General features: G+C 39.3%; 1 protein-coding gene across 1 annotated transcript in view; it reads right to left on the reverse strand.

The window, feature by feature from the left end:
• Positions 1–14,410, reverse strand: part of pou6f2 (POU class 6 homeobox 2) — an 82,807-nt gene that overhangs the window by 31,656 nt on the left and 36,741 nt on the right. The window contains exon 6 of the mRNA XM_028434653.1: positions 780–1,069. Coding sequence (XP_028290454.1) covers positions 780–1,069 — 290 coding nt within the window. The remainder of the gene's footprint in view (positions 1–779; positions 1,070–14,410) is intronic.

Raw genomic sequence — 14,410 nt, forward strand, 5'->3', positions numbered from 1 at the left:
AATCTACAATCATTTCATGCAGTTTAAATCTTCACAAGGAAAAAAGTCATCCTGATCTTTATAAAAAGGCAGTAATGTGTTTTCATGTACTGCATGTGTTAGGAATTGCGTGTTAGGAAGTTAGTCTTTGGTTGTTGTTGTTTTTTTGGTTCAAACAAACAATAATTGACAATAACAATAATTCTGATAACTTCATTACAAAAGACAATATAACATTGTTGTTACTGTCTGTATTTTTGAATTCTGTGCTGCAGGAGATTTTCAAATATTTTAAAGCAAGCACAAACGTCTAAAAGAAACACTCGACAACATTCATTCTATCATTAAATATATATTAAATGTTTTATTTGGTTGATTTGTGCTGCTACTAAATTGATTTATTTATAAAAACCTTTACTTTGAAAACAGGGCAGCTGCAGTATTTGGTTGAATACCAAATGACTTGTTATATTTAATTACAACATCTGCAGATATTTGACTATTTAAAGAAAATGTTATTGAAATTACATAATTTATTTTAAAAACAAAACATTAAAGCACATAGACAGCTGAGTTTGTCCCATATGCTTTTCTCCAAACCCTTTACTGTATAGGCGTATATAAGACCTTAAATCAGCAAATCAGTAAAGGCTCCACCCCTAAGTCCGTACTCCAAAAAACTTAAATCTGTCATTTAGGAAATAAAAAAAAAATCCTGAACAATTGATGAATGTTGTAGGTTGCTTTAGAAAATTGATTTGTGAGTTTTCAATGGAAACAGACATGCTTAGTGGACTCACCGCCAAAGGCATGGGTGGAGTCACCGGTGAAGGAAGGCTTCGGGCTGGGGAGTGGTTGGGCCTGTGTGGAGGAGACTGGTGCGGCTGTCCAGAGGTGGAGGAGCAGGTGGAGCCTGGAGACGGGACTGAGGTCTGCTGATGGTTGAGTTGGGTCATGTGGTGCTGGGGTGGTAGCTGGTTCTGGGTGTGGGTCTGTTGGTGATGGTGTTGCTGTTGCTGCTGGTGGTGGTGCTGCTGCATCTGATGGAGCTGCTGCAGATGCTGGAGCTGGGAGTTCAGCGATGAGGTAGCTGTTGTTGGAAAGGACAGTGGTTTGGGTGTTTATTGGTTCCAACATCCAGACTTATCAGGTACGGTGTAACCAAGACAAAGTGACAACCTGACAATGAGTGGTCCAACACGAAAAACAGATCCTCATTATTTAAGGCATATTTTAGCACCTCGGATAGAAACATATGCATGCAAGGCAGCGTGGGATCTATTGGGTGGAAAGTGAGAGACTGATGTAAATTGCATGGAGCCACAAATAAAGTCCTCTTGGGGTTTTTAGCTTGGACTGATAGAGTCAGTGAATTTAATTTAGCTGGTTGGAGGACAAAGCTATCAAGCCAGACTGATATAATTGCTCTCTCTGGAGCCAAAAGTCGTCATTGTCACTTGGAGAATGACAGAATCTTTGCTTTAATGGCTTAAAATCTCATAAGAAAGAGACATCCATCTTCACTGGAAGGGTTCAGAAATAAACCCATTAACTAATTGGATCCAATAACGGCAGACCATTAGAAGTTAATTTCTACATTTAAATGCTTATAAATTTTCACACTGTTTAAAAAAAAAAAAAAAGAAAAAAGGAAAAATCATTCGGCACTCAGCCTATGCAGAGCAGAAATATCATAGTACATCCAGAATAAAAAAAAACCTGGAATATAAGCAGAATATTAGCGGAATATAGTGTGAAGAAAAAAAAGCTAGCAAGTGTACGCTAAAACCCCTAAAATGCAGCATTACTTTGTATTTGATTGATAAAAACAACAATAACATTAACACAAAATACTGTAATGCCCACTAAATGCACAAATTGTAACAATGTGGGAAAATGGAATAAAAACACACTCTTAGATGACCTTCACAAAACCTTCATTTCAGAGAAGTTTTTCACCACGGGAGCCAAGTGCATTGGGAAAAGTTATTTAGGATGCTTTTGCAGGAAATTAATTTTCCTCAAGAGAAAAAAGATAGTAAGTTGAAATTAGCTCTATGCAATTTAAACTGATTTGAAACTTGATTTATTACTCACATACATATATATTTTACTTTCAATTTAAAAAAAAACAATATCAATCAAATTGTGTATTGAATTCTCAGACTAAGCTGATATTAAAAACAAAACAATAAAATGCAATAGTTGTAAATAATTGAAATGATTGGAAGCTTAAAGGAGCGAATAACAAACAAGCATTCACTGATCATAAAAACGACACTTGTGAATGCAACATAGGCAAGCTTGTATTAACAGTAAATCAATGCACTTAAAATATTGATGCATGTATGTCTCAAAAGAGAAGAATCAAATGTTACGGCAGGGCTGTGTTTGATTATTGTGAACATTTGATGAATAACGGCTCATCCTCTTCTTTCCTCACTTTGCAGCACAAGTGCTAAAAGAGAGCCGGCCAGTAAACAGTACACTTTTACATTTCTTCTACCTCCTGACACATTGACACTCTTCCCACAAGCTCTACTATAAATTATATATTATCTGTGCAAACAGCAAGAGTCCAATTCTAGCTTGAAGTGTTGGGCCAAGTTGTCTTGCAAGTCTCTTCTTTTGCAACTTCTCAACGACAAAATGCTGAGCCCCATTTAAAGATGGAATGAAAAGGGAACAGACAAGGAAAACAAAAGGGGGGCAAAATGAGATTTCTGTCAAAAAATTATCAAAACCAGGCAAAGATCAAAGACGATTGAAGAATTTCCTCAAGCCCAAGCCATTACGCCGAGGAACAAGAGGCACAACAAAAGAGTAAGAGGCAAAAGAAAACAAATACAGAGGGAATATGGAAGAAGCCCCATGTGGCCTTATTATCAGGGCTACACTGCAGGTAACTATATTCTTTAACAGCAGTGCTTTATAAATTCTGTCATCTTGTTATGACTGTCAAGACCACTGACCCTCCTTTTCCCTTTAAATGGACAACTGGCATTTTGAAGCTCATTCTTTTAACCACAGCTGTCTGATTGCTTTGCTTGAGCACATAATCCAAGCGCCTTGTCTCAGCTAATTGTTTGTGCTTCTTCCTCCAGCAGACACAGGGCCGGGGATGAGAGCAAGAGCTTTACTTATGATGGAGCGAGGGCAAAGAGGCGTCAGAGATCCTGGAGTGCTCATTACAACTCCTACTGTCTCTTTGTTGTGCTTTGTATTCACCAGTTCTTCTCTGCCGTGACACAAGCAGTGCTCTCACTTAGGCATAGTAGCACCCAAGGGGTGAAAGGGCAAAAGGTTTTAGTCCAACTGTAGTCATAAACTTGTGTATGTTTAAAATGACGAATGAGCAACTTTATTCAGATAAAATAATCAACTGAACTCTGGATTTCATGGCTCAGTTTAAACATTCAGGATTCTGAGGTCTCCAAACCCATCTTTCTTTAAAACCTTGTTTTCTTCTTGAGAGCCACAGTAGATATTAACTGTTATCGTTGACTGTCCCAGCCCCAGTTTCTGATGTACTTGAGGACGAGGCAAGACTGATTGTCAGAGGTCGAAAGGCTAGGTCAAAGCTGGCTCATTCGTCAGACAAAATGCTATTTTTGTTTCCTGAGCAGTTGAGGAGCGGGGTGGGGGTGTGTTGCCTGCACTCTCATTACCACTGCTATCTCAGTAGTCTCTGCCAACCTTCCTATTACAGCACTTTTCTCTCTGGGGTTGATTCAAGCTCGACTTCTTGTTTTCTCTGCAATGTACAACACCTGCATTTACAACGATGCCCCGTGAGTTGCCTTTCACATTGATGTAAGAAAGACTGTTTGTTCAGTCTGTCAGATGTATTCAAAACCTAAGGTTTTATTGCTCAGATGTATTCAAAGTCCAAGGTTGTTAATGCTTGAATGTCTAACACAACAATGTGCATATTTTGTTATATTTGATAGGAGTCCAGTGCCCTGACATTACTTCATATACAACTTCCACTTTTTCATTTTGAAATGAAAGTAAAAATGAAAACACACAATTTAGCCTTTCTACTTAGTCCCAGTTATTACAAAAAGCTTTGTCAAGGCCAATATAGAGAGTGATTATGGTGTCAAACCAATCATATGTGCACAAAAGGACTTTGCTTGTCTTTTATTCTGAACGAGTGAATGCCCTCTATATCACACAGTGTGCAATCAGAAGGAAGTGGAGATGATCATCTCATGACAGAAGAATTCAAGAGATCTGAACATCAGGAGTTTATAAAGCGTGAAGAAATGCACTGAGGTCATGAGAATAAATTAAATCTAGCCATGCCTTTTGTGTTCAATTGGTAATGCATGTATGCCGCTTTCATCAAATGCAGAAATTAATTCTGAAGTAGTTTTTAAATAGAAGTTAATTGAATTTAGAGCTGAAAAATGTTTTAAATTGCAGCTGATGTACCATCCAATGTCTTAAAGGGCAATAGAAACAAATTGTGTAAGAAGCATTTTTTTTATTATTTTGGATTAATTGATAAAAAGGACTGATGTTTTGTTGTTAGTGTTTTTGTTGTTGTTAATGAATACAATGCAGGCCTTTTGAAAATAACAGTTTTAAAGCATGCAATCTGGTATTTTCTTGATTTGTCACTGTAAACAGCAATAACAACATAGCCAGTAACATGCACGCTTCAACAAGTGCAAAGAAAAACTGCTGTCGAATGATTTAATGAGCCATTCGCAGTTTAACTATACCGGCTGTGCGCACTTAGACTTGCATGGCTTAATCTTTAGAACAAACTGGCTGGTAAACTATGCTAGCGGGTTGAACAGCTGATCGACTTACAGCTGACTCACTGTAAACAAACCAGCTTCAAGCCTCCATAAAAGTTCCCTGCTACAGAGGATTTCCAAGACATTAAAAAGTCATTTGAATTCCTAACGGAGGAGGTTTCTGCTGTGAGGTTGTAGCAGAAGGATGTGATGAGGCTGGTGGATGAGGTAAAAGAGCTGTGGGTCCAGAATGCAGGGAAAAGATGAGGATAACATAATATACATTTATATTGGTATATAATCTATACAATAAATTGTCAACAAAGCTGAGGAATGCTGGATAATAAGGTATTTCAGGCTGTGACGTCACACTGCAATTAAGCCAAAATGGTTAAATAGTATGGAGTTTATACCCAGGACATGGAAAATAATGGGTGTTTTCATATACATAAAATATGTACTTGTTTTGATACACATTGGGGGAATTCATTAAGACCTGAAATAAAGGGTGATAAACCAGGTGTGTCCCTAATTCCTTTGGAGGCGCCGTTTCCTCACCTGCTGTGGGGAATTCACTATCATTGCGCCACAAGGTGCGCACATAGACGTGGTTGAGACCGCTCTATTAAAATGAACATTTTGCTCGTTCAATGTGGAGGGGTGAGTGCACAGAAGCACAAAATGACATTTGAAGTTGTTCAGTTGGAGGCTGGTGGACTTCTCTGTCTGCTGCACTAACATCTAATAATGTAGAAAACAAAATAAACAAATTAAAATATTTTTTAAATTTTCTTTTTAAACAACAAAAAAAAAACCAACTTCCTGGAACGTTGCGTTCGGAGCGACATCCATGAATCTTCGGACACAGCATCCTCTCTGGACCGCAGCCACACCAGACTGCACATGCACCGTCGTCCAGCTTTTTCTCTCTCACACTTTACTCTGCATTTTCTTATTCAGTGGATGTTAATATTCACCATTGTTTTATTTAAATTATTTTCTCATGCTAAAAAGGTGGAGTTTTTTTTTCCATCTCTGCTGTGTTTTGTGTCAACATTTACTGCAGCTCATCTCTGCGTGTGTTTGCACCTGCTTGTCAGTCGTACTATTTTTTGATGCTGAGACAATGACCGCAAACACTTCCAAATTTGATGACTTGCATTGCGCCCACTGCATTTATTTATTTGCATTTCCTCCTCCCATTCTTATGAGATCTGCCTACTTTACATATTCATCAGAGAGAAACACACTAAATGGATTGTGGGCGCATTGTCACACACAGAAAAGGTGCAGTCCTGATTCCTTTAGTGAATCCGCCCCACAATGTTTACCAAAGACTCCCATAGACTTAATCAAAGGCTTTTATTTGTGTGATGCTATTCTGTTGGTATTGCAACCCTGTAAAATTAAGAGTTAATCAGAAAAAGCTGCTAAGCCTTTCAGTAGTTGATGAGACTTGCCAAAATGACCCACCCTGTATTTTTAGGGAAGTGCTGCCAGCTAAACACAGCTGTCGCTCTCTAATAAGAGAGGTGAGAGGGGACAAACAAGTTCCCCATTACTGCGCTGCCTCACGTTCCACCATGTGAGTCCATAAACCTCTGTCTCAATTGCCTTTTCAGTGAGTCACACTGATAATTACTCCAATGGATGTAAGGGGATTTAGACTCTATGAGATCTGGTAATTATAAAGGTGGTCAGAGGAAGGTCATTTTTTACTCTGTGGATTAGAAGGGAGCACTTGCACACTGATGAGGGAGATAATATCACTGCCTCATATACGTTCACTGTTCATTTACCTCACTGGTCACTGAGGGCCTTATTCTTCCATGTGGTTAAGTCAGAAAAGCTGTGCAGATTCTGGCTGCGCAGAATCCCCCCACTCCACTCACAACGCGCCTTCATCCCAGTTACGTGCTCTGGGCGGCGCATCCCCGAAACATTGGCGTTCCCAGTTAAATCTGGCCTTACGCCTATCTCCCGTCTGCTTAGGCACTTTTGCCCTTACGCGCACATTATATTGCACTTGGAATTTGGACGTGGTTACAATTTGTGCCACATACACTAATATTATTGCAAAAGATACTCCCACAAATAATCTATCCAAACTGCCACTGTTTTTTAGTTTATTTCTCCTGCCTTCATTATTTAATGCATAATATTATAAACCATTTTCCTTCTCTTTCCACTGCACCATTCATTGATCTGCAATGAACCTGCAGCGCATCACACTTACGCAGGCTTTGTAGCTCACAGGGTATTAATGACAGATGGTGATGATGATTGATGCGCTCATCATTTCTGAATGTTCCTACAGTACCCAAATTAAATTGGGGGCTTTCCACACAAACAAACGTTCATGTGTCGTTAATATGAGAATAAAGAGAGATTTAAACTGTGGCTCGGACAGAAAAACGCAGCAGATCCTCAAACAGCAATAATCTTATCAAATAAATAGTTACATTGTTCAACAAATAAGGCTTTTTCAAATTCCAAGCGTGTGTTATCATTTTAACAGATTTCAAAACCTTTTACATTTGTTAGGAGAACTCCATACTTCATGGTTTCCAGTCAGCCAGAAAAAATGACATCATGACCCAGTCCGCCTCCTTGTAAATGATGTACATCCGACCGCCTTCGTTCACGGACTTACGCACGTTGGGTCTCTTTATGTGTAGTGAGTGTGTCCTAGTCTGGATGGGAGAATATGTGTTAGAGATACGCGTGTAAATGCATTCGCAAAAAATAGCTTAAGCGCAACTGGGATAATAGGGCCCTTTGTTCTCTGAGATCTGTTTGTGTCTACTGTGACTACTGATGCTATTGTTTTTCGTTGTTTATGCAATATACTGTATATTCTGCACTGTAAGTCATCTTTAAATACAGAAAGACAAAAAAGATCATTTAAAATATTTTTTCAGGAAGGATGACATAAACCAAATATGAGATAATTGATTGTGAAAACTTTTTGTAAAACAAGGTTTTAAAAATACTCAAGATTCTTAAAAAGTACAAAAAACATACAGCTGTGATATATTCACTGACCTTCTGTCCTTATCTCGCTGCATACATCTTTCAATTTTCTTTTAATTTTTAAAGCTTAAAGACACATTTGGGAAAACAGAAATTTTATTTTGCCAGTTGTTTTACAAGTGTCTTTTCTGGGAGCCGATAGTTGCCAACTGGTCCGGTGTAGTCAGGTTTGACATGGTATATTTTGTAGCCACATGCTTATGCAGCCCAGTTGTTCTGAGATCCAGGCGACATTTTCCTCCACAGAAGTTTGCAATAGCTTGAATACAGTCTGAACCCCGAAAATGTCTCAATACCGTGGGCCTTGCAAACACAAAAAGCTTCTCTTCCAGGACCCCACATGTCAATCTATGTGTGAAGAGGAGCTCCAGAGAGTTGACCATCATGGGTGCCATGACTATCGGTGCAGGTCGACCATGGGTAACAACTAATGAAGTGCCTCTAGAGTTTCCTTTTCAGTCCAGAGTTTCACGTCCCTGTATGAAAATATAGATAATGGCACACCTGCAACCCTGCCCTCTCTGCATCAGCTGAAGAGTATGATTTCTGTCATAGCCACTTTCACCAGGCCTTTGTCGATGGAGTCTCAGCCAATTCAATGCCATTCCCGTTATTCATTTGACTGAGACAGTAATGCAACTTTTGGACAGACAGTTGCAGATGATACTAACTCATTCCACTTTGGAGCGCGAACCTGCTGAAACTCTGTGGCTTTCTTCACCAGCTCGATGTCGTCCAGGATCAGGTCGTTGGTTTGAGGTGCTTGCTGACTAATGCATTTCTCAGTTTGGTGGGTAGTGATGTGGTAAGAAATGAGTAGGTACATATCACAGGTGGACCTTACAGCTTCAACAGTCTTTATATAGGGCTTTATGCTCCCATGTATTCTCTAATCTCCCCCTGTGCTTAAGTCAGTCACTGTGCGCCTCCATCCCAGTTACACACTCTTTGTGGAGTGGCAATGAAATGTGGGCGTTCCCGTTCAAATCTGGCCTTGCGCGTATTCTTACGTCTGCTTAAGTTCTTTTTCTCTTACACGCTTCTGAACCTGGAATAAGTGCAGCGCCCCGTAACGCCCGTGTATTTTTGGGATGAAAAAACGGTAACCTCGCTTCCAGTGTCCTAATTGCCAGTGCACCCACACATGCACACACTCGCAAACAAACAAAATAATTTATACATATAAACAGGTGACGGGACTTGGATAAGCAAACTGCTTCTCTCGTCTCCTTTTTCGGCACGGACAGAAAAAAAAAAAAAAAAAGGAATAACAAAACTTCTGTGAATGCAACCATGTTGGAAATAAACTGAATAAATAAATAAATAAATAAAATAAAATAAAATATACACACAGCCAGACAATTTTAGAGGGCTTGTAAGGATCGAGAGATAATGCTTTCACTTTGTGATGCAAGACAATATCAAGCTGTGTTGTAGAGTTCTCACTCAGGGGGAAACTGTTTCAAAGAATCAAATGCTCTCAATGGAGTTGTTACATACACAAGAAAATCCTTGTGTGCTCAATAACATTGCACTTTTGGCGGCGCTTAGACATTGTTATTGATTTCCAACGTGTGGTCCAGGCACCTCTGGGTACCTTATGAAAAATGTTAGGTGGTCCAAGGTAAAGATATTTTTATAACTTTAGCTTTATTCAACTGAAAAAATGCAAAAGAGGCACTTCGTAGTCACGTGAACCATCAGTTTTATTTTATGTTTTTGATGTATGAGTAAGAAACAGTTTTTTTTTTCAAAGAGATACAATGTGCTAAATTCTATGTAGTCTCAAATATCTACCGATGAACAATAATCAAATAATCAATGAAGGAACTGTTCCTTTTTGCTCCACTTTCCAACACGGACAGTGTGTGATGCTGAGGAACAGTCAAGAGGGGTCTTTTGTGTTTTTTCTTCAGAGTCCAGAAGGTGTTGGACCCCCTACCTTCTCTTTGTTGTTTATTTTCCAGAAAAATAGTCTGCCTGGTAGGACAGAATGGGTTGTTACGGCATGTTCACGGTCCCATCATGTGTCGTCAGACCAAAGCGGAGGCCGCGAGTAAAAGCCTCATGCAAAATTTATGTTCATGCGGCGGTTTCAGTGGGTGGAAAAATCAATATTGCGGGCCTGATGCACGGAGATGACTGAGTGCTCTCTGACTGACAGTAAAAGCTGAGAAAGATTGAGGGGCTACATTTACTGCTCAAGAAATAGAGTGGAGTAGAGTTGCCCTAATAGTCTAGTTCACCCTAAATTTGAATTTCATTGTGGCTTATTTTAGAAACAACTTGGATATTAGGGGTTTGAAAAATTACACCAGGAGAGCAAAGGAGGACTTAGTGAGCTTGTTTCCAAATTGTCAAAAACCCATCTTGAATTGTGGCTTCTGAGCAACTACAGTATTGTATATTATGAGGTTATTAAGCCTTCCCATCCTTTCCAACTTTCACAGATACAAAATGATGTCGAATAATCAAAAGACAATGTGGGTATGAGGAGAACATCACAAGGCTTTTTGTTCTGTGCTGCTTCGCTTACATATGCTTTTGATAATGTGCCACATACCCACAGTGCATTTGGGGAGGAATGGGAGAAGAGAGCAAAAGAAAGTGAGAAAAAGAAATTCAGTGGGATGAAATAACCCCAAACAATGGGATTTGCTTTCCATTCTTCTGCCTCCATCTTCTGTCTTTAATTATTCCCTTTGGTTGTCTGAGGGAGCGTGTAAGCACTTTCACACAGCACAACATGCCCGGCAGCACAACACTGTCTGCCTTAGTGATGTGGAGACTTCTGAGTGACACTCAGCCTCTTGTGATTATTAATGCTGTTTAATACAACACAGAGCAGCCACTATGACTGAAGGAAAAAACAGATTTCAAAATGCACGCATTCAAAATGCAACGTGAATGGCATTATGTACAACATGTGCACTGCATTGGAGAAACATTTTCCTTCTGCGGCACAAACAATATGTACACAATGAAATCAATGTTTTCTCGATGCAACAATGAAACTATGTATTTGATAACAAGTATGCTCTGTTTTGTACGTGGCATTTAATAGAACTTCAGCTGATGCTGGTTGCATTCTTTGTGCCGGCTTGTAGTTTCTTCCTGAATCACATATGAGATATATGAGAGCCCAGAACGATGTATGATGAATGAAGTAGCATGCTACTTATACGCTTATCATGCTCACTGACTAGCAACAGGTTCAGCAAAGGGCAGCCGCAGTAAATGAAATTCTGCGCAAGGACAATATATCATCAAAAGTAATGTATGCACCCGAAACTTACAAGCCTTCTTCAAATGCGGACAAGGTGCCTGACGGGGCTAGGGGAGGGGGGAGGGAGACGAGGTGGTAAGAAAAGAAGCAATGGTGGGAGTATAAAGAAGGGGAATGTAAGGTTTTTTTTTTTTTTTGGTGGATGGCTGAGGAGCAAGCGAGGAAGCTGTAAAATTTGTTGAATCAGTTTAATGCTCATACTGGCTGATCTGGGTCTTTTAACCATTTCACTGCAGCTGGAAAATGAAAGAAGCGGGGATAATTTCACAGTTACAGCTCACTGAACAAACCGCCCCACGATGTGTGGAAAAAAGGTTCTCAGTCTACTTTGTCAACGAGAATTACAAAAGTGTAATTCAGGAAACAGCCTCGAGGATGAGGGAGAATACTCAAGACCTTCCCTAAAAATAATGAGATTAATGATTTGTGTTAGACTATGCACCTAATTTGGCTTTGATGCAATCTGTAAGTAACAGATACATGTCTTCAAACTTGCTGTCACAGGATCCATCTGTGATGTGCTGGCAGTTAGTTCAGAAATAGCACCCATGGGACTTACATGGACTCCAGGCCTCCTGCGGGACCTTTTAAGCTGCGCCGATAGTGATAAAAGCCCCTGCAAATCTGGACCCCAGATACCTCCACCATTAATTAAGGTAATTAGGCCCTAGTCAGCAATCAGTAACCACAGATAGCTTTTAGCAGTGGCTAAAACATCCCTGCTGGTGAGGGGTTTGGTTCCACTCCATCTGCTAACAAATGCCACCGTGGACTCTTTGGTTTCACACATGGGAAACTGGAGAACGTGTTTAAAAGTGACCTCTGTGTGATCCAGGCCACATCCCAGTCTACCACTGCTTCTCTGCTGCTGCAGGATGACTTTGTTTATCCCTTTGAACTCTCACTGCTTTCCAGGAGCGTATGTTTGATAGAAATCCATACAAGGAAACGTTGACTGCACAACGTATTGAACGAAATTAAAACATCAGGGCTCAGAGTAAGTAATATTGATTAGATGGTGGTGCTGCATTGATTTTCTTGTATTGTTAAGTTCATTATAGATCCATATTGATAATATGTTAATTCACATTAAAATGTTACATGGTTATTTTTTTAGGCTGAATGTGTGCATTGTGTGCAATTGACAAGCAGTTCATGTTTAACATATGTGAGGAACATACGCTACTTAATTTTCAAACACAGCTGTGTGTGCGTTTCATCCTGTGACGAAGGTGTGTGATACGTCCCTTCCCCAGTGGAACAGGCTGATAACACACGCGCTCAGCCGTGCAGGACAAATCATGCAATAACTCACATCACAGGGAAATGGGAAATAGAAGATGCCGCTTTGCTACTTGCTACACAATTCCACATTTAAAACAATCGGCGCTAACACCATTTTTATTCCAGTTCACTCCCATAAAATTACCATTATCATTACGACTCATGCAGAACACAGATAAATGTAAAATGTCACCTAGTTCTGCCAGGCAGGAACTCAAGTTCCACAAGATTACCATCTCTGTCCGCTCCCTCCCACTGCACCTTGTCTAATATTTCATTTACAACATTTCATAAGTTCATTTTCCCCTCACTGGTCATGTAAATCACAAATCAATTTTCATTTAAAATGCTTCACTACAGATTGTTGCTGAAAGCTTCGGAATTGCATCTCAGCAATATTGCAGACCTTTAGCAAATCTTTCGGAAACAGTGTGTCTGGAAAATAAGGGGGAAAGTGAGATGTAATTTCTTCAAAACAACTCTGGGGCCAAGTGGTCAAGGCATTTACGGTAAACAAACTGCAAGTGCTGAAATATCATGAAAACACTCTGTATTGTAGTGTATATTAAATTCAATGTATCTTTAATTACCAAAAATTATGACTGGTTTCCTTGAGATGAACAGTTTCAGTGCTATTGACTCGTACATTCACATCAAACATCACATCATGAACATAGATGGCCTTATTAAATAGTCTTATTAAATAATAGAAGCTTCTTGGTAAGGCCTAGGAAAGCAGTAGAGTTTACACTACTGGACGACTGACAATACAGAATATACAACAACAGAAAAGCTTGTATTCCAACCTTTATCAGAACACCTATGTTTTTGTAACCACTGTATATATATATATATATATATATATATATATATATATATATATATATATTTTTTTTTTTAACAATGGCACTAAAGTCCTTCTAGTGTTAAATATCACTTCAACACACTGACTGCCAATAAATGAACAGGGCAGCTAAGTTTTTTACAGTAATTGGTGAGAGAAATATTACTTCTTATTTGCGGGAGCAACTGTTTGTGCAAAAAAAAAAAATAAATAAATAAATAGAACAGGATACAAATAAAGTAATACCATGATGTCCAAGCATACAGTTTGCATTAAATATGTTTTAGTGTGTGAATTACTTCAAAAGAAGTTCAGGCAACTTTGGTTTCAATCACCAACAGCAGCCAACAAGTAATATGTTTTGCTACAACAGACAGTCGTAGGCATTGTTTATAATTTGATTAAAAGTTTGTATTTTGTAGTCTTGGGAATATTTTTTGCAACAACTATAAAATAATGAATTAATCACAGACAAGGTCCTGATTCAGAAGATGATCGTAGAAATCATAGACTTGTGTAAAATCATATAATGTAGACACAATAAGGGAGTTTTTCTCCTCACTGTAGCTGATGCATGTTCATGTGGAATCATTAGAATTTTATATTTTGATAAGCGCTACGAGATGACAATTGTTGTAATTGGTGCGATATAAATAGAATATTCCCTCTGCATTTACAGCGTAGAGAGCTGCTGAGGCCCTTGGACTGCATTTTCATGGCAGCAGTTTTCTAAATGATTCCTCTGTGTTTACCAGGGAGGGCAGATGTCAGGGTCTGCTGTGGAGGAGCAGACGGAGCCACATCTGATTAACAATATTATTCTCCTCCTCAACACCATCACAAAGACTCATTCCTTCCCCACCTCCATCCTCTTTCTATTTCTGTCGCTCGCTAGCGCGCTGTCCAGTGGCATGGCTGAACCAGAGTGACACTGCCACCATCCACACAAAACAAAACACGAGTCACAGGCCAAAAGGTTATGACAAACAGTGCGGCTGCTTCTGAACAGATAAAGAGCAGATAAAAATGCACAGAGACAGAAATACATCAAACTATTTGCTGTAATTATTCAAAGGCAGGGCGGATCATGCCGTTCGGTTTGTGCCATTATGTAAAGTATGTAACCTGAATCCTGAACAAATCATTAGCACTTGTCTGAAACAAGTGAAACAGCAGGCGCTAAAATTCACACATATGTCTTCAAAAACCATGTCAAAGTATAAATCAGTCCCACGG

The sequence above is a fragment of the Gouania willdenowi genome, chromosome 20 (genome assembly GCF_900634775.1).
Source record: "Gouania willdenowi chromosome 20, fGouWil2.1, whole genome shotgun sequence".
In the NCBI taxonomy this organism is placed as follows: domain Eukaryota; kingdom Metazoa; phylum Chordata; class Actinopteri; order Blenniiformes; family Gobiesocidae; genus Gouania; species Gouania willdenowi.